Source organism: Oxyura jamaicensis, chromosome 1, assembly GCF_011077185.1.
Source record: "Oxyura jamaicensis isolate SHBP4307 breed ruddy duck chromosome 1, BPBGC_Ojam_1.0, whole genome shotgun sequence".
In the NCBI taxonomy this organism is placed as follows: Eukaryota; Metazoa; Chordata; class Aves; order Anseriformes; family Anatidae; genus Oxyura; species Oxyura jamaicensis.
The window spans coordinates 127,907,303-127,928,618 of NC_048893.1; the positions used below are offsets into that span (position 1 = coordinate 127,907,303).

The 21,316-nt window shown below is 41.6% G+C and overlaps 1 protein-coding gene across 8 annotated transcripts in view; it reads left to right on the top strand.

Moving 5' to 3' along the window:
- ARHGAP6 (Rho GTPase activating protein 6) overlaps nt 1–9,132 on the top strand; it is a 317,893-nt gene extending 308,761 nt beyond the window's left edge. For 7 of the 8 annotated variants that reach the window (XM_035340749.1, XM_035340979.1, XM_035341140.1 and 4 more), the window contains 3 exons: nt 2,394–2,656; nt 4,928–5,008; nt 6,099–9,132. In XM_035340749.1, the coding sequence (XP_035196640.1) occupies nt 2,394–2,656; nt 4,928–5,008; nt 6,099–6,805 (1,051 nt within the window). In that variant the 3' untranslated portion in view covers nt 6,806–9,132. The remainder of the gene's footprint in view (nt 1–2,393; nt 2,657–4,927; nt 5,009–6,098) is intronic. The other variant, XM_035340824.1, reaches the window with a different exon arrangement.
- Nucleotides 9,133–21,316: the final 12,184 nt, after the last annotated feature.

A 21,316-nucleotide genomic window follows, 5' to 3' on the forward strand; every position in this document is an offset into this window, starting at 1 on the left:
GTAAGATTAGTAGAGTCTACAGACATTTTCTTTAAGACCTTTTTTCTAAAGAAATTTGAAAATGATATTAAGTATAAATAATTGCATGGTTTTACTAGGAGAAACAGTAAATGAGGTTAGAAACTTGAATGTTTGGACCTTTCCAAAAACTTGACAGTTTCCATTTAAGTAAATCTTTATCAGGAGCTCTGTCTTGAGACAAGCTAGACTATAAGAGATCATTCAAGGTAAGACATTAAATCAATGTTACACAAAGCTCAAGTTTTTGTTCCCACATTGTTTCATTTGCATTTCTTTCCCCTCCTTCCTTGTGTTACCTTGCCATGGCTAAATAGTTAGATACCTCCTTTGCTCTGTGCAACATAGTTAGGTTATGGTCCTGCAAAAATTTACATGAGATAAGCCTCACTGGCGTCAGTGTGTTAGGCACATCTGTATGGTAACAGGATGAGGTTTAGATGTCACTCAGTCTAGAAAGCTGGAAAGAAAGATATTTGGCCAGAGGAAATCTGCAGATACCAACAATTTTTCCCATTTTTGCCCAGGTTTTTCTGGCTCTCTTAAAATTCCTCAAGACATTGCTTAAATGCATCTCATTTTACCTCACACGCACTGCATAAGTGTTGTTGTTGTTGGTTTTGGTTGTGTTTTTATTTCCCTTTTTTTTTTTTTTTTTAGAACATATGGAAAAAAAAAGAAAAAAGGGTTTTAGTTTGATATAGCATTTTACATATTTAAAAGCCAACATAAATACTGTGGCTTTAGATTAATTTACCCTATGCTCGTCTTCATCTGGGAGGCTGAGATGGGAAGTTACATAGTTGAGGCATGATTTACAATTAGTTTTAATGACTCCCCAGCATTACCATGCCAGCCACACTGGGAAGCCTGGGACAGTGCTGCTTAGCCAAATGGCAGCTCTGGTTTTGTGAGTTGGCCCCAGTTACGGTTCAGGATCAGTTCAGTGGTGGTTTTCTTGCTGGGAGATAACTGGGAGAAAGCATTATTAATTCAGTCCCAATGCTTTATGGTTCCTTTTACACTGGGGAAAAAAAAAAAAAAAGAATACTGAGAAACATAATAAACATGATGTTGAGTGTATATATTTTATGTTTTGGGACACAGCACTTGTAAGACAATAAGGGAAAAAAAAAGCACTACTTCAAAGTGGTATTAAGTTTTGTCAGTATCTGTGTATTAATCTTTAGTCTGCTGTGGCTAGCCTGTCTTACCACTGTATGTTTTCTTTATTTTCCTTCCTCAGTTTTACTTCATTTGTCTGGAAAGAGGGTTATTGTTCCACAACAAATAATGTGCTTTGGCTGCTCACTGAGTTCAAGCTGTCTTTGGATTTGACTCTGAGAAGGGCTGGCCATTTTCAGTATACAAGAAAGACCCTTTGTAATAACACGTGTGATCAGAGCAGATATTAATGTGAGGCAACTGATAAAAAGTGTTTTGTTCAAGAGAAGAGCAAGCATAAGATAAGCATCTAAGAAACAAAGATCAAGGTTCAGAGAAATAAAAAATGAGTAATAAAAATATAAATTATGGGCATACAACAGGAAAAAAAAAAAGTGTTTGTTTACAGAGTATTTCTACATATGCTTTGGGAGGTTCCATAGCTTACAGATTGCCTCCTGTCTACATAATAAACAGTAACAGTTCAAGAAATCTCCCTTGGTGTCCCCAACACACTTTCCAAAAAGAGATGTTTCTTTCTGAGCCTGGAATGTACCTTTTGGTGGGTGTTTTGTTTACTTTTTGTTTGTTTGTTTGTTTGAAAATAAATGCAGCCTATGCTGAAATGGTAAAAGAAGTTCTAGAAGTTATTGCCAGAGCCAGTTGTTTGCTGCCCATATCAGAAATATGATAGAAATATCTGGTAGTACTCTATAGTGTATTTGCCTTCTGATGTCTCTAAGGAGGATCCTTCTCACAGTGTGAGAGATGAGTAAAGTATTAGATTTCAGTGACTGTGTATTATTTAGAATGGAAGAACTGATTTTAGCATACTGCTTATAATCAAACTAATCTTCCCTATCAAACCCTCAGATTTATTGTTGCAACAAGCAGAATTGTCAAGGTAACATAAGGAATTGATTCACTGTTTAATTTCCTGTGGTGAAGTGTATGATTGTGTTTTTTTTTTTTTTTTTTTTTCCTGATTAGCAACATCTTTTGATTTTTAGTGGCCTCTGCTGGCCACTTCGTGGCAGAAGTTTTTTACTCATGGAAAATTCACCTCTATACTGCTTCTGAAGTGTTTTCATTTCAGCACCTGTGATCATACTTTTGCATTTAATTTTATCTGTATGATGTCAAACTGCACCTGTAGCAGTGAATATAAAGCGTTGTTCATTAACAGTAATTTGTTTAACAATATTTCCCAGAAGTCCTGAGATGCTGCGATCAGAAGGTTCCTACTCCACGGGAGAAAGGCATTCTTCCACAGACTCCAACAAAGCTTCGAGCGGAGATGTCTCTCCGTATGACAACAACTCCCCAGTACTTTCTGAACGCTCACTGATGGCAACGCAAGAAGAAGTTGCCCGCAGTCCAGATAAGCTGTACAGGGTGCCTGAACAGTACACCCTGGTTGGTCATTTGCAGCCTAAGACAAAGGAGAATTCTTCTGCATCACAGGCTGGAAAAGGTATATCCTGCTCCTGTTCCACTTTCTAAGTGACGAACATGGGTTTCTGAAGTAATTGTAAAGTGTCTGCTCTATATTGTCAGCTATCAGGACTTGAGGTTATTGTAGCGTAAACAATTGCAATTGCGTAAACAATTTTTTTTTTTTTTTTTTTTTTTTTCTGTTGAGCTTTAAGTGTTTGCTCAGTCCTCCTTTCTAGCTCAGCCAGCTGTTAGGGATGCTCTTAGTGTGGAATTTGTCAAAACTTGAAGCTTTTGTTTAGTAAAACAGAACTCTGTATGTCCTGCTCTTCAGCCTTGTAAAGACTGTTATTTCTAGTGCTGCTTGGCAGGACTGTAATACCTACAAGGTTATGCTCTAAACTTTGAAAAAATCTGAGTTTAAGTCATCATGCTGTAAATTTTCTCCAATTGAAAAGAATGACCTCCACTGCATTGTAGAATACAGCTGAGCTGCACAGCTTTACACCTGTTACTAATAACACACCTAGCAATACTAGAGCAGAGATCTATAATTTCCATATGTGTCTAGGGAGTGCACACCTGAATGATTTCTTCTATAAAGAAACTGTTGTTAAAGCTGATAGCTCACCTGCACTCTCAGACTATTTTCATTTTAAAATGTAAAAAAACAGTAATAACTACTTTCATGAAATACATGTGTAGTAAGCCAAACTTTAAGGAATTTCAGCACTTAGTGGTGCAGATAACTGTTTGGTGGCATTTTAAAAAACATTTGGTTTCAGAGTTAGTGGTTAGGTGATTAAATTCCCTTTTGGAATTAATGGGATTTAGACTATTATCTCAATTGTATGCTTTATAAATGCCACTGGGTATTATTTAGATGTATTCAGCATCTAAATCTCTGAATAGGTTTCAAAATGTCATTAGGTTTCTAGTAAGTTATCAACAGGAAATTACATGGAGCTTTATCATATTAACCATCTTTTGGACTTTAATATGCATCACAATGATAGTAGACCATGATGAATTAAGAAATTTCTTTACTGCCAGATGAAATCCAAAAATGGCACAAAATGGTTAGAATCCAGCACAACTCCTGACGTGTGCATTTGATTAAAAGTCTGTTATGTAACAGCACTTTCTTGTGAGACCCAAGATACATGCTAGAGCATGCCTTACAGTGGCTGCTGCGGCTGCTTGAGGAAGCTTTGCTATTCTTTTCCTTAAAAAAGTACATGAAATAACTTTTCTTGACCAAATCCTCCTGTTTTGTGCACATTTCCCATTCACACAAATACAGACTGGGCAGAGAATGAACTGAGAACAGCCATGAGGAGAAGGACTTGGGGCTGTTGTTTGATGAGAAACTCAACACAAATCAACAATGTGTGCTTGCAGCCCAGAAAGCCAACCGTATCCTGGGCTGCATCAAAAGAAGCATGACCAGCAGGTTGAGGGAGGCGATTCTGCCCCTCTGCTCTGCTCTTGTGAGACCCCATCTGGAGCACTGCATTCAGCTCTGGGGCCCCCAGCACAAGAAGGGCATGGATGTATTAGAACGAGTCCATAGGAGGGCCATGAGGATGATCAGAGGGCTGGAGCACCTCTCCTATGAAGACAGGTAGAGGGAGTGGGGTTGTTCAGCCTGGGGAGGAGAAGGCCCTGGGGAGACCTTACAGCAGCCTTACAGTACCTGAAGAGGGCTAGAGGAAAGCTGGGGAGGGAATCTTGGTCAGGGAGGGTAGTGGTAGGACAACGGGGAGTGCCTTTAATCTAAAAAAGGGGAGATTTAGATCAGATATTAGGAAGAAATTCTTCACTCAGAGGGTGGTGAGGAACTGGCGCAGTGCCCAGAGAAGTTGTGGATGCCCCATCCCTGGAGGTGTTCAAGGCCAGGCTGGATGGGGCTTTGAGCAACCTGGTCTGGTGGGAGGTGTCCCTGCCCATGGCAGGGGGTTGGAGCTGGATGGGCTTTAAGGTCCCTTCCAACACAAACCATTCTGTGATTCTATGACTTCATTAAGGTAGAAGACAATGAAAATTTCACTCTCTCAGTAAGCTCAGGTGTCCTGTCCATAAAGAGTTCACTAAATTAATTACATGATCCGAGCCTGAAACAGTAATTACAGACAGTACATTTGTTCCATTTGTGCTAGGTGCACAGTAAGCCAGTTGCATATGTTATCAACTCTGATATTTTACATAAAGTTTTATGTTAATTCAACTTAATATTCCATTTATGTGTTTCTAAATAATGGTTTTAAAAGGATTAATTCATCATCTTCTTCCTGCTCTTCTTCCTATTCAGATGTTTCAGAAGATCATTTCGATATCTGGGGCACTTGGCATTCAACACTGAAAAGTGGCTGCAAAGATACAGGAATTACAGGTCAGATATTTCTCAGAAGTTTTAAACCCAAAGCTAACAAAAGTGTAAATACTTTCCATTATTCCATTTCCATTTTGAGAAATCACAGTGAAACAAATAGGAGAACTCATGTTGCTGAGAGTTAAATATGTACATAAGCCACTGACCAGATCTTGGACTTTTAAAGGGTTGTTCAGTAAAATACAGATAAGCACAATGATTTTACAAATATGACAGCATTTCAAGCTGCTAGAAGATAATTTCAAAAATCATCTTCAAATTACTTCAGAAAACAGTTTTACATAGTTCTAAAACTCACTAGAAGCTGGACACCTTGTGGAGACTTGAAAGTAGCTGCAGTAGTGGCACAAGCACAGCCTTTGAGGCTGGAAGCTCTGGCTCTGCCTGTGAACAGCACGGTCTTGACAAGTTATTGACCCAATGTGCCTTTTGTTTTTCCTGCAATCTGCACCCACCTCACAAAGAAACTGTAAGACTGAAACACGTGCATCGAAAGATGCTGTGTGCTGTAAGGCTTTATGTTAAAGCAAAGTACTTGAGTCACTCAGAAATACAATAGACATCGTTCAGATCAGAAACATTAGAGGTTCACACAGTCATAGAGCGGCTGAGGTTGGAAGGAACCTCTGGAACTCAACTGATTCAACCCCTGCCCAAGTAGGGCCATTCAGGCCAGGTTGCCCAGGCCTATGTCCAGGTGGCTTTTGAGTGTCTCTAGGGAAGGAGACCCCACAGCCTCATGGGCAGCCTGTGCCAGTGCTCCGCCACCCACACAGCACAGAAGTGCTGCCTGGTGTTTAGAGGAAGCCTCCTGTGCTCCAGTTTGTGCCCAGTGTCTCTTGTCCTGGCACCGGACAACACTGAAAAGAGCCTGGCTCTACCCTCCACCTGGTAGCCTGACAAATGCAAGACGTGCTCCAAGTCCCCAGGTTCAGCCAGTGGGGGGCTGATAAACTTTTAATTGTGTAGCCTAATGATAAAAGCCCCTATTTCTCTTCTGTGGTATGATGCAGGGAAAAAACAGTAACTTGTAAAATGTCATGTAAAGAACTGTGCAGACTGACATTGTCTCTCTTACTCCGGACCCCAGGTTCTTACGGGAACATTTATGAAAGTAGCTTGCTGCGACCTGGACAGTGCTCTCTTTCCCAGGGGAACCTATCCATATATTCCCCTCGATGGCAGGGCAGCTCCTCCGAGTTGGACAACAGCAGACAAGTCATGCGAAGGAGTCAGACAACTGCTGCCATTCCCGAGTGTCAGCTCCATCCTGCAGTGTCTCGGGTGTGCAGTAACCCACATATTGAAGCCAGCGTTAGGAGTTTGGACCAGTCACGTTCAAAGTCGGAGCGGCACTTGACTTTAAGCAGTGTGGAGGACCTCACTGAGTATGACTCACATGCAGGTTGTTCTCAGAGCATGGCCAAGCCCTCCTACAGAAAAGAGAGGCCACCACCCCCATACCCTGGCTCAGCAAAAACAAGCTCTGCATTGTCGCAGCGATCAGGCGTTTCTTCAACGTTGCACTCTTTGTGGAGACTTCAACGACATGAAAAAAGTTCAGGGACCAGAGCAGCTGGAGGACCAGCAGCCAAAGCACCTGAGCAGGCCATCTCCAGGCAGGAGCGATCGGCCCCGCACACCCAAGTGGGTAATATCTATTCAACGGCAGCTCACAGTCAGAACAGTAAAAATGTTTCAGAGCCAGACTGGCATGATTGGCAAAGAGAGAGATGGCAAATTTGGGAGCTTTTATCAGCCGATAATCCTGATGCCCTCCCAGAAACCCTTGTATGATCAAACTCAACAGAACTGCTACTCATAATTCTGCCTCCTTCTCATAGGAAAACAACAGTGATGTTGGAAAACTGGGGGGCTTGTGTGTTTTCTACCAACTAAGTTACATATAATTTTTTTAAACCTTGTTCACTTTAATTTCTTAACAGCACTGTCAAGCAATCCATTTACAAATACAGTATGTTCCTGTTTTTCAGCAAGCTTTTGAGAAAAAAACAAGATGAAAATTTTAGTCTAATAACTCTGTATGCGTACACTGTGTATAAGATAAAACTATTGCTTCAATGTGGCTAAAATGTATTTATATATCTGCAGTTTTGATGATTGTATATTCTGTAATGGGTATTGTATGATAATCATATATTATGTTTTCATATACAGATGTCAATCAGTCATGACTGCTTTTTTTAAAATCACTGCACTTACATTACCGTGATATGCATTGGAGTTCTATAGGAAGTGCACAAGCTGGTTTCTGTGCTTATACCAAAAAAAAAAAAAAAAAAAAAAAAAAAAAGGAGGAAGTTGTCCTTCATTTCACTGCCTATTGAAAAACACTAAAATAGAGAGGAACATGAAAAGCCATATATTTTATAAGGGTAATAGTGAGTGAGGGGGGGAAATACCATTTTTTTTTCTTATATATTTGCAAACAAAATCAAAATTTGATACAAGATAGATTGTAAAAATATATTTTTAGATTCTGGTAGGAAGCAGTTCAGAAAATCAGGAGCAAGGCCGTGCCTAAACCAACTAAAGATGTAGTGCAAAGGTCTGCCCTCCCATTCTAGAGGAAAAACAATGTTATGTATACAGGATATAATATATATATATTTATAAATATCATTTTATGTATTGTTCTAAAACAATAAACTGGAATCCAAATTTTAGAAAATCAAACCCAATAAACTGAGGTGTGTAACGACTGAGAAAGAATATGGCTTTTCCTTTAAAATAGCAAAGCTTCAGCATTAAGTAAGTTAGACAAAGCAAAAAGAAAATTAAAGACAGAGATGCTAGCAAAAGGGAGTCACAGAATTTTGGAAATGAACATGCCATTTGCAGAAGTTCACAGCTGCGTTTCTATAAATATTGTGCCAAAGCCGGGGTCAATACTACTTCTCCAATAAATGTATGCTGCATTGTTAAATGTTGATGTTTTATACGCCTTCTGGTGTTTTTAATTTGCAAAAAAGTTTGTGGCCAGCAGGTGGCAATGTACTTCAGTATTGTAGAGAAAATTATCACTTGATAAAGGAAAGTATCATATCAAAAGAATTTTATAAAACATATTAGTGTTAATTTTAATGAAGTTGAAAACTTATTCAGTGATGTTGTGTTTAAGTTCTATCTTGTGCCATAATGATGGAATAAAAAGCTAAGCAAAACAATGAACATATTTTTGCTATTTTTTAGTAAGGTTTATGTAAAAATTGATGTGTTTTTATTATGTTACTTAGTATCTCTGTCAAAAACATCTAAGCGGCTTAGGGCCCTAAAAACCACTTTTAGATATGACTTAAATATACAGGATCCAAGGTTTTGCTTGTGTCTAAGGCTTAAAAGCCATCATACAAGGAGCCTGCTTATCTCCATTTTCTCAAGTAATAAGATAAAAGTACCAACCGAAGCAGAAAGGGGCAGGATTTGGCCTTTGGCTGTTGAAGCACTGTCAGGCTGGCCAGCTCATTTTATCAATATTGCATTTAGAATAAATCTCAGTTCTGTCCTTTGATACTAGGCTTGATACAAAAAGATTCTTGCATGTAGCTTGTTGCAGCAACCGTCAATTTATTACTAAAAGAAAAACAAACAAAACCAAACTCACCCAAATTCAAAAGATAGTGGAATATAAGAAAGGACTAAAAAAGAGCTCTCACAAGCAATCATTATTTGATCTTGCCTCAGTATCATCCGAGGTTTGATGCAGATTTGCTACAGCATCTTAAAGCTCCGTAGCAGTCCTGAAAAACAGGCATAGTAGAAATCCTGCTGCAGAAGATGCTCTGTTCGCTAGACAACTGGCTCCTCATTTTAAGTCCCTTTCTAAATATAGAAGTATCTGCACATTTCTAACATTTCTAGTGAAAGATGTCTAACGTTACTTAGCCTCATAAATAGATTCCTTTTCGCCAGTACCTCTCTCTGTATATATGTGTATATATGTGTATATTACCATCAGTAAGGTGTTTATGCAAAAATGGAGAACAACAACAACAAAAAAACAAAAACAAACCACTGTCAGAGGACAATGTGTCTGCACACATTTCAATATACAATTGCTTGGAAGAAAACATATAGAATAAATCCTGATGAATTAAAAATAACATTGGCCAAGACTGCATCATTTCTCTCTGCTATTTTCATTTGAACAGGACAGAGAAAAATTATCATAAGCAAGTAGCTTTAGGTTGTACATCTTACATACATAAATAAGATCTAACACTTCACTGTTACAACAGTAAGTTTAGTCTGGTTTCCTAAATTTAGATAGTTTTGGGGGAAGTTTACACTTTGCTACAATATGCAAGGGGTGGAGGTGGGCTAGACCAAAAGCTTTTTAGATTTAGCTAGAAATTTGGAAAACTATTAAACTAAGCAAAATGCTTAGAGAAGAAAAAAAACATTTTGAAAGCCCTGTCAAATTATCTGGCCGGTACGCATCCCTCTCCACCTCCTGGTCCTCCCACCCCAAAAATGTCAAAGAACAAAACAAACAAAAACAGGTGTTTGAAACTTTCTGTGATGGAAATGTTTACTATAAGAGGAAGCAGCTGGAACTTAAGACAAGTAGATAGACATGGAAAATAGTGGTCCTAGGTACCAAAGTTTGGAGCTTATGTGGACAGGGTAAGTCCCTCTCTCTGTTAGCAGGACCAGAGGCTGTGGGAGTGTTAGAGTCCGAAATAAGATTTTTATTTTCACTGTGTAGGACAAGGAGACTGGAGAGAAGTAGAGTTTCAGTAGAGTTTCTGTCAAAAGGCTTCCAGGCTATGTAAACACACAACACCCTGAATGCAAAATAGTTTGTAATGAAGTGTATATTGCACAGTAAATCTAGCCTTTGCAAAACCCAGACTTCTTTAAAATCACTATTTTTTATTTGATAAAAAGTCAAAATAGAAAACCACTGACCAGTGGTCAGAGGTTATTGACCTGTTTTAGGACAAAGAACATCCATAGTGCAAGGTATAAGCATCTAATTCAGCACTCCAATGATTTCTCATCAAAATACAGAATTATTTTAGCTATTTAGGGACTCACTTTATACAAGTTTCTCTTTGATGGACTTGGAAGAAAGGGCTCATGGTCAGTGATGCTGTGAGATGCCCACATCGTGGTGGAAGGAAGGCATGTGTTCATCAGAGGACCTGCCACCTCCCCAGCCCAGCTCCCACCTGGGTCCTCCCAGTGCTGCTGGAGTCCCACGACAACCCGTTCATTCCCTGTGCATGGCACATGCCCGGTGTTCACGTCCACCTCAGTGTCGGTGTCTTCAGCTACAGAACGAAAACCAAAACGATGGGAGGGCAAAGCAATGAATGCCTGGGTAATTTGGGAGCATGAGCAGTTATTTTGGGTGATGTGATATTAGCAAGGACACCCTGCTGAGGAGTTAGACACTTGTCATTCCAAGCTGAAATTGGTGACGTGATTGATTTTGATGTCTGTCTTGTACTTCAAAAGAGGTTTATGTAGCTGTGAATCATTACTTCTAGCTTTATGTCAGCCAACAGATGTGTGGACATTTTAGATCCATGCAACATTTTTCTTCTTCTGATGCTTGCTCTTGTATATTTGTAATATTCCTCTTATGAAGAAAGTCCATAACATGGAGATACCAAAGCCTTTTCTCTGACTGTTTCCCTCGGGAGCAGGATTCTTGCCATAGCAAACATGTCATGGGTTTCTGCTTCAGCAGAGAGCACACTAGAGAAGGTCTCCAGAAGCCACAAGGCTTCAGGGCAAACTCCTGCAGTTCAGCTCTTTCCCTTTTCTTTTTACTGCAGTACACTGGTTCATGCCTAGGACTAAAAAAAAACCCTCTTCACACAGCAGTCTTCATTACCACCTCCCAGAGAAGTGAGATGTGGGCATCACAAGGATGGGGTGAGTGTGGGTTGCCAGCAGTGCAGGGCTTGCTCATCTCTCTTCCATCGCAGAAACAACAAAATGAGAGCAATCAATGAACCTCTAGATACAAAACAAATGTGCTGGGGATCCTCTGAACCTAGGAAAAAAATGAAAAGATCAGATTTAGAATAGTATTTTACTTTTGATTTTGTCTTTGAAAACACCATGTCACCAAGACTATGTTCTGCTGCTGGTCAGAAAGTTGCACCTTCTCCTTCCCCATCCCTTTACACCAGGTCTTGAAGTCACAGGAGGAATCCCAGGACTTTTTGCTCTGGCTGAAAATTGCTCTGTACAATGTGGAGATTAAATTCAGGTAGCTCAGTGGCTTTCATAAGTGATAGGCACAAGGGAAGGGACAGACAGGTTCAGAGATGGTTGAGCAGGAGGATGGGACTGGCTGTCCCCTCTGGCAGCAGCCTTCAGTTAGCCATGTTTAAATTACTTATGAAACTGCAAAGCTTGCAGCTTAGATTTGTAGGCAAGAGCCTGGCCAAGTACTTGAAAGGGGCTTTGTGTTGTAAACTTACACAAATTCAACTGCTGTCTTGGGTGCTTGAAATCTCTCAATAGCTCTGCTGTCTACATCAGAAGACCAATCTGCTAACATGGCACAGTTTAATACCACTTAAAACTCTTGTGCTATGAAGTGACACAGTAAAATGGGCTGGAATGTATAGTTGTACGGTCTGTTTCCCCCACTTCTCCCCTGTTTTTGTTGTTTCACAGGAAACAGTTGAGGTCAAAATCTTCATTTCCAGCCTTTCTGGAGCACCATCTTATTCTGTGCTCTTGCTGGTATACTGGAGGGTCAGGAACTTCTTCCTCTTCTCGGAATTACACAGGATATAAGTCTCACTATGCTCTCTCTGTCTCTCTTTTTCCCTTTCCTTTGAATTCATTTCAAAAAAAAAAAAAAAAAAAAAGTAACTTCATTGTGCGATGCCATAACTTCACAGATCTGCAAAGCAGTGGAAATGGTTCTTAGTTGCATTAAAGAGTATCTTGACATCAGTAAGCTCTTTCACATCACTGAGAAAAGCAAACTACTGCTGTGCTACAGTTGCTTTAGGGGAAGGCATCTCAGCGTCCAGACAGTGCTGCAGAGACCGCAGAGCTATTCAAGGCATGTAGACACCCAGAGTGCTCAATCATAAAATATGCTGTCTCTGAGAACAGCATTCATCTAATTTTTCTGAAGTTTAAAGCCTCTCCAGAGGTGATCTGGATAAGTCCCTCATTGGCTCCCTTTTCATTCAGTGTAGAGAGACAGGTTATGGCTTCCTTGGATCTTTCCTTGAAGGATCCATTTTGAAGGGATGGTTGCTAGAAGAGCTCATTCCTTTTCATCAGCTACAAAGGAAGGCTAAATAAGTTGCTCAAATAATGACCACTTTACAGTAGCCCTCCAGATCTGGCTGAATGAATCACACTCAAAGGGCCTGGTAAAACAGAAGCCAGGTGATGGCAGCAGTAATAAAACCATTGCCTAACACCAGCAAGTAATTACAGCCAGGGAAGGCAAGAGCCTTAGCACACCTTCACGGCTCCTGAAGGAAGTGAAGCCCATCTGGAGGCCTTGGTGATGTTGTGCTCTTCCCTGGGCTGCCAGGCGAAGCTGGGTCTGGGGGTGCTGGTGGAGGCCTTGCTGCTCCCGTGGGCCTGGGGCACTGCAGCCACAAGACAGGGACTTCACGCTTAGCTCTGCTGGATGCTGTACAAACTTGATGGTTTTTTTTTTGTTGTTGTTTTTTTTTTGTTTTTTTTTTTTTTTGTTTGTTTTGTTTTTTGAATGTGTGGGAGAGACACTGCTAGGTCTGGAATTGCTTGTTTTGTTGTTTGTTTGTTTTAAAATGGGATCTATTTATTCACTGGAAACTCACTTTCCAGCTGATCTGAAAGTATTCATGTATTGGACCAGTTAATTAATTAGTTCAGCCAATGCAAAATGAATAGGGAATTCATGAAAGTATCTGGCCTGGGCATTTTAGAAGTACAGAATTGAATTTGTGCTGAATCCCAAGCAGCACTGGGAAATGGACAAACAAAATCTTCCTCGCAAAAGACAGGTTTTAATCCTCTTACTCTTTCTGAGTAAGCAGATGTGTTAGCCACTGGACTTTAGGGTCACAGAGGAGGGAGGGAAGAGCAGAGCTGTCTTTATCCACTTACATCCAAGACAGTATTTAGGAAAGAGAGGAAAAGTGTGTCAGAGCAGGCAAGAGCACCATTGCCAGCCACATGGTTACTGGACTCTGAACACTCTTCCAATGACTATTTAAATTTCTACATAAAACTGAACAAATTTTTAACAATGTTTTAGTTAAACAAGTAGGACACCTCAGATCACCATTTCTTTCTGGTGGGTGTCTTTATTTTCCAGCCTTGTCCAACCTATGGGGACTTCACACTTATGCCCAAGGAGGAGAGAAGGGCACTGGTGGACATGCATATATATGGTCTTGCACAACACTGAGCAAGGTTCCAAGGCTGGCCCCGGGGAGTGTGGGGATGTCCATGTTTGGAGATAAAAAAATTGCAAATTTGGCCTACTTTGAGAAAGGACTACCTAAAAATCAAAGCTTCATTTAGAGTTTAAAAACTCCTAGATAATGAAAAAAAGATGTCACCTGCACCCCAGTTACTATTTTCAAATTGACAGAGGTGAGTAGATAAGTTTCCACACAAAAATGCAGAAGGAAAGAAAGAAAAAGTTTTGGACTGGAAAGTACTTTCTCATGCAGAAAATAATAAAAGTGTGTGGTAGCCTGCCAAGTGGGGTTACTGAAGTAGAAACACACTATTCACTCGAGGACAAGAATCATACAATCACTTCGGGGATACTGAGTGTTGAATATAGAAGAGGAATCTGGCTTTTTTTTTTTTTTTTAAAAAAAAAAAAAGGTTTAAAAGGGTGAGATGATGAACAAACTCTTTGTTACACCCACAGGCTATTTCTGTAGCTAAAGGTTACCAGATATGCTTTTGCCCAGGGTGGTATCTTCAATACATAGCTGTGGCCTGCTTTCTTATAGCAATGAAAGTTGGAGCCCTGAAGGAGCTCAGAGCTGCAAGGAGGTTCTTCTGAAATCTTCCCCAAAACCAATATGTCCCCATATGATAGCACTAAGGTGCTCTGTGAAAAGATCAGTGAGTTTAAAAAAAAAATAAAATAGGGAGTGCTCTGAAATAGCAGCTTTGTCACACTGGGAGTTTTCTGCGGGTGAAAATTGTTTTAGAAGAACCTGTTGTTGATCCTTCTGTGAGCTGACAGTGGTAAATGAGTGGTGGGACCTGGGAAGCTGGCAGACTCCCCTGTAAATAGAACAATGCCTCTAATCAAAAAATAAAAAGGAAGAAAGAATGTTTACAGTGGATAATGTGTGTGTGTGTGTGTGTTTTTCCCCATGACAGCTTATTGACAGATCAGTTTCTGAACCTTCAGGCCCTCCCACCCTTGAAGGGCCAAGATTTGCAGTTAGAAACATTTATGCAATGGAATAGAGGGCATTGTGGATGTGGGATCACCAGAAGGAATGGTGGGAAGGCGGGATGGTGTAGTATGGGGCAATAGTGACAAAACTGGCAGGTCAGGTAGCACAGCCATATTCAGCCACTCAGCACACCCAGACCACGAAAAAAAGGGAGACCCAAAAGAAGAGAAGGGACTAAAGCCATGAATTGCTGGGGGTGGGGAGAGCAGAAGCTATAGGAGAGAAAAGTGCATAAGCAAAAGAGCAGTGCTGCTAGTGACCTGGAGAGGTAGGGCAGGTCAGGGAGACAACAGTTTGCTGTCCCTATTTGGTCCTATGGGATCCAAGAGCAGCACATGTCACCAGGCTACAGAGAAACCTGGAGACATGGTGAGGCATGCTAGCCAGTATTTCTTGTCCTGTGTCACTGCAAGCTGAGTGCTGTTGAGAAGGAGGTTATGAGAATATGTGTAAGCAAGGGCAGGGTCAAAAAAAAATCACTGCCTCCTCCCATATTGTCTGGTGTTGAGCTTTGCTACGTTGCTACACAAGTACTGGGACAGAGTGATACTGTCTTTTATTCTGCCTTTCTTCTAGCCTTAGGGCTCCTGTATTCTTCCTTGTGTAATAGACAAGACTCAATAAGTGACCTTCAAAACATTCCTCCTTCTTCGTAGTGTTTTACTGTTATATGGCAATTTGAACAGTACTCCTGGGAAATACCAGGCTCAGGTGGCCTATCATCTAGTTCTCCTTTTCCCCTGTGTTGGTGAAGGTGTGGGTAGGGCCCATGATGAGGCACAGGGAGAGCTGCAGGTGCACAGGGGCAACAACATGTTACGTGCTGGGAGTGAATAGGAAGCCTCAGGCTCTGGGATGGTCTATCTGAAACTTCCAAACTCAACTGCAGGCACCAAACAAGGGCTCTCCCTGACAGCCCAGCAAGCTGTGTGAGCAGTACCCTGGCTCACACCCCAGGCAGCTTGGGTGGAAACACCAGCTTGGAGCCTCTAGGTCCCAGGCAATTCTGGCTTAAATAAAGCAGGTTCCTAGCCTTGTTCTGCTTCACAAGTCTCAAACAAGTGGATGGCAAAGTTTAACCCCAGGCTGTAAGGTAAGATAATTATCAGGGAAGGAAGAACTGTGTCTTAAAATCACCAGGGGCCAGTTATTCATTAGGTGGAGGGAGAAGGTAGGGTATTGCAGCTGTCACTTAGCTGGTGGCTCTGGGCTCGACCTTTGGAAGAGTCCCCTTGGGAAGGCAGCAGCATGGGCCCCTGCCAGTTGGTAGCAGAAGTTGCTACTTAACTGCTACCGCAGAAGCAATTTGAATGTGCCATGAAGACAAAGGAAAGGGGCTGAAAAAAAAACACTATAATTCCAGTGGAAAATAATAATAATAATAAAAATCTGTTAGTAAGGGAAATTCCTTGTTCCTGCAGCTGCCATTGAGCAGACATCAGATCCTCACTGCAGGTGAGCAATGAGCAACTGAATTACTCCCAAGACATGCTGCAATGGGGCAGTGCAGACTTCAGCTCCTTGCAACCTAAGCTCTGGCTGAGGTGCATGTTCTAGTTGCGTTGGTTGTAGGTGGTCTTGGTTTCATTTAATTTCTCTGTGCTCTTCCCCTCGGTCCCTGTGATCTTCTTACACAGGTGGACTATTAGATCTGCCTTGTGTACAGAAGTGAGAGCAGGAGCCTGATTGTTCCTGTGAGGAGAGATGTTTTGCAGATTTTCAGTTTAATATTCATATTAGCTTCAGGCCATTTTCTGCCCTGTGTTTTAGGGAGTGAGCAGGGAGAACATGTAGATGTCCTTCTCTCTGATAACAAGGGATTAGCTTAAGTACACAGATAAGGAACATCAGGAATGCAGATGGCAATCAAAGAACAAAAGTAACAAGTGGAGACTGTGAAGAGAGAAAGCCTCTCTATCCCTTTTCATATAAAAGATTAATAAGAATAATAATAAAAAATCCATGACCTTTCTTCCTTCAAACAAATGAGCAATACCTAGTGTCAAGTCTGATCAGTCCCAATAGAGTGGATTGGGACAGAGCTGAGTGCATTACAAGGCAAGGAAAGAAATTTGGGCACTGGAGACAATAAAACCACATTATTAATTTAGTGCAGCTTTGTGGTCAGAGATTTTTTGCCATGTTCTGCTGTACTGGAGCTCATTTCATTATTGTAAAATGTAGATAACTTCTCCCATGTTTTCTGAGGTATGTCACAACATACACAGTGAAGCATTGGGCACAGATCAAATCCAATAACAGCTAGATAAGATCAGAGTTTTCAGGACATGTTTTATATTTACAGCTTAGTAATGGGTTCCATCCTGTCCATCTTCCTCCCCTCCCCCGCCCCCCCCCCCTTTTTTTTTTTGAAATAGCTAGTGTTACTATAAACATGTCTAGGCACAGCAAGAAGCACTTCTACAATTTCTCTTCTACATTTCTCTTCTCTTTCTACAACAGTTCATATTAAAAAGGGACAGGAAAGTCTACTGATGCTGACCCTCAGGTTTGCGTTCACCTCTGAACAAATTTTATTAGGTTTATTTGGCAGGAGGGAGAAAGAGGAAAACCTGGTACCAAAATCAGGATGCTTTTGCCACTTTGCGAATTTCCTCATCACATCTTTGCAGACAGCCTGGTGGATTTGCTGCAAGCTCCTCAAGAGCTGTAGAGATGACTCTCCCCAGCAGCAACTCCTCATGACTGTAACTGCTACCGTGAGGAGCAGACCTGACTTTTGTCCTGGTGGCAGCTGTTGATACAGGCCTCGTGCAGCCCTGTGTGACTGCAGTGAAAGCAATTCTAGCCCTCCCTCAGAGCACTGGGACTCCATGCTGCCTCCATGTCCTCCATCGCCATCCCTTCACAGCTCCGATACCCCTCTGCAGCCTATCCCTCAGTGCCTGAAAGTTTTGAGAAGGACAGAGGCCTGAACGAGGAGCACTGGGCCCATAGAGAGGCAGGTGGGCAGGTTACAAGCCCCTGGTGTTTCCCATCATCAGCCTAGCTTCAGGCGAGATCTCAAGCGGTCACACAGCCAGCTCCCCCTGCCAACCCTCAGGCTTTGCTGTGTGACCAGCTCAGCCTTCTCCAATTTGGAGAAGTCCATGTGGAACAGAGTTGAGATTATACTGTAAGGATTAGCATCGTATGACCAGAACATCTTATACTTGTTTCCAATCACCCAGCAGGAGATGTTGTTTATTTGGCAGGAATAAGCAAACACACTAGCACGGCAACTGAAGCAGATCTTTCCACTTAGAAAGTTTCTGCTCACTGCACAATTGCGTTAATGTAAATCCTTTATAATTGGATCAACAAGAGCTGTGCTGAATGCCTTGATTCTTCCACCAAGTGACCAGGCTGCTGGGCTGAGTTCCTCATGGCCAGAACCCAAGCCCTGCCAACCTTCTCCCTAGCCAAAATAGATGTTCAGTGAGGGGGGAGAAAGGGAACTAGAGCTTTTCTTAAATATATCCACATGGGCCTCACTTTTCAGCATCTTTGTCTAGCTGCTTATCTTTTTATTCAGTAAAATAAGACACAGGTCACATAGGTAGGCCAGATGAAAACTCCAATACCTGTTGCATGTCAGAGCTTGTGAAACTTTTCATTAAAGTATGAGAGTTTTGGGCTGTGTTCCCACAAAGGGATTAACCAGAGAAAAAGCCTCATCGCCCATCTCTCTTGACAAATCTGGGTGCTAAGCTTCTTTTTATATTTTCTGAACATTATATGCTTGTAGATACACCTGGACTAAAATAATAGTAGGTTTTTTTTTTTTTTTTTTTTTTTTTTGGGGGGGGGGGGAGACCTTTTCTAAGGGCATTAAGCTCTGTTTCAGTTTTTCTGCTAGTTGTTGTCACATGTCTAACAGCAATGCCACTCTGAAGTGAGCACTAAACTTTGGGTCTGCCTAAGTCACTCGGTCATTTTAGAGACTCACGTTAACTGCAAGACATTGCAAGCCAGATCAGACTCATATAATATTGACCTTTTTTGTTGTTGTTGTTTTTTCCTGAATGTAAAAAGCTGTTTTTTGAAGAACTGAAGTTGGAGCTGTCAGAAGGAAATACATAAAGAATATATAAAGCATGTATGCTGTGATACCAAGACCTTTGTGTGCTCTTCAGGCAATGTCTGAACACCTGGTTGCTTTATAAGTATAATGTCCCAGGAAGTGCCCTCATAGCTCACATGTAAGGTAAACTGTGATTTTACTTTATCTTAAGCATCAGTTTCTGGAGATTTTAGGGGACACATAAGGATAATACACCTGTGAATACAAAGCAAAGCTTTGCATGATCACAGATATGACTGGGATGTTTTCCCTGTCTTGGAGGAGAACAACCAGGGAAAGGCAGTGCCAGAGCCCTCCTTTCACCTCATCTCTCATCCCAAGTACAATGTGAGTTCTCTTCTAATGCCTATTTGCAGAGGCAGGAGCAATAGAAAACTGTTTCTCAGTATTTACCTTAGTAGTGAACGATAGATGCTCAAAGGAGCAAATGAGGTATGCACAGATGAAGTAGTTTAGCAAGGACTTCTTATGCCATAGAGTTTCAGGCAACACAGAACAGAAAAACACAAAATCCCATGTCAGAATTATTAACTGATATCACTATGCTAGCTAGCTATCTACTGTCAATGCTTCTTCTCGAACTGATTTTTCTCACAAGGCAAACATTTATAAACAGAATCTCCAGCTTTGGTAGCATCCCCGTTCTGCTGCCATTCCTAAACACAGCATGATGTCTCAGGCATCACCTGAGGTAGGCCAGTTGCACATGAGCAATTTGTTCTCTTATGGTCTGGGGAGGCTGCTTGGCCTGGAGCACTGGGATGAGGGAGGCTTCCACACAGTTCCCTAGATCTCTCCTTTGGGGAAGGCTCTGCATGGAAAGGCAGGCTTTGTTGCTATTCTTCATCAGTGGCTCCTGAGATCTCCATTTCTATGGGAGGCAAGAGCACATATGGGAGTGCATGTGGTAGAGCAGAAGGTTCAACAGTGGCTTTAAACTAGTGATCCCATAACCTTCTGTCTTACACAAGTAGGGTGCTGCCCCATTTTGTCATGTAAAACATTAAGATGAATATTCCTAGGCAGCCCATTACTATGTCAGGAAGCTGCTGGATTTTAAAGAGGATGATGTGCAATGGCTTTCAATCAGGCTGTAATTTCACCCAGGTTTTGTATTGGCCAGCAAAACCACATCAAAAAGAGTGAAGCCTTGAAGGCTTTCAAGTGCTCTGTTAGTACTGCTTAGAGAGAATCCAGCAGAACATGTGAATATTAATCACAGCTAGGTTTCAGCCGGGATAAAGGAAGGAAACAAGATTGCTTGTAAGCAGCTCAAATCCCGGCATTTTCAAGGGGAATTCCTAGGCAATGTTCAGTCTTCTGAGCCTAAGGAGGGTTGAACAGATCTAAAGGTTTCTTTGGTGATGCCTGAGGAATGGATAAGCTAGACACAGGCTCTGCTGTTTCAGCTGTGCCTTGGATGCAAGCAGTTGGGCAAGCAGGAGTTGTAGGACTTCTACTTGTACGTCATCAGTTGAGCACGTGTGTAAGTGTCTACTCAGAGTGGTTGTGGTCTGCCCACACACAGCTGCCACAGGCCCCTGTTGGTTAGGTTAGGTGACCATGCTGGTTTTGTTGTGACGAGAAAGAGTCAAAAGGACAAAAAAAAATCACATGACCTTGAGTGAGTGCTGGGAAGAAATGAGGGTAGGGAGTTACCTTGAGTTTTACAAAGTGTGGTGCCTGAAGCAGAGGACATAGCTTCAGACCCTAATTTTGTGAAGACCCATAAGAGCCTATACCACCCATGGATGGTGCTTGAGATTCAATAAACTAAGCTTTGCCTCTCATAGATTGACTGGGAGTCAAGTGCTAAAATATTACAACTGTATGAGAGGCCAGGGGTGAGTAATGCACTGTCATGTATTACTGGGGATCAGCTGTACACACTAAGGACAGAGAGGAGAGAAGAAAGCATACTCAAAGCACAGTTTGGTGTCAAGGGATCTACAGTGTTAATCTGGTTCAGGTCGCTGCTCAAAGCAACGGCAGTTAACAGTTAGAGCACCTTGCTCAGGGCTGCGTCCCATCAAGTTTGGGAACAGAGATTTTAAAAACTCTAAGGGCAACCTGTTCCAGTGCTTGACCATTGTATTGATGGAAAAGTTGTTTTCTTGTATCTTGCCGTAATTTCATTCGAGACAGCTTGTGAGCATTCTCATACCATTGCTGTTCCTCTCTGAGAAGAGTCCAGCTTTGAGGGAGCATCCAGATTCCTGTTGTGCCAGGGAATGTAAGAGAATCCCAGCTGAACAGTCCTCCTCTACCTACACTGTGTTGTGGTTGGGGAAATGCTGTCTCCTGAAGGGGTTTTGTTAGTGCATGGAAGGAACACTGCAGAAATGAAGGTAGGTGCAAAAGAAATTCCCAGCAATTGTACATCGTGAGTTAGCACTGCTTTATCAGGTCTTTGTAACAGTGTGCACAAAGCTGAACATTCTTCTTTCTGCTTGCAGATGCCCAATAGCAATCCCCATACTGAACAGTCTATATACATATATATATAATATTTATCTCCACGGTTCTCTCAGGAGAACATGCCTCCTGTTGTGCCCCCCAAATATCTTATGTGTGAAACACATCCTGCTTGGACCGAAGTGGCAAGCAGTTGTCTCCCTCTCTCCAACCCCATCACGTCATGAAAAGGACATTTGCTGCAGCATTTATCTAGCATTTCCATCCATCTGTTCTTCTCACTTAAAAAAAAAAAAAATGTTTCTGAATCATTTCTTGTTTTCTCTGTTCTGTATGTTCTGTATGTTTTTATTTTCCTGGTTTGTCCTGTTGTATATTTCATGC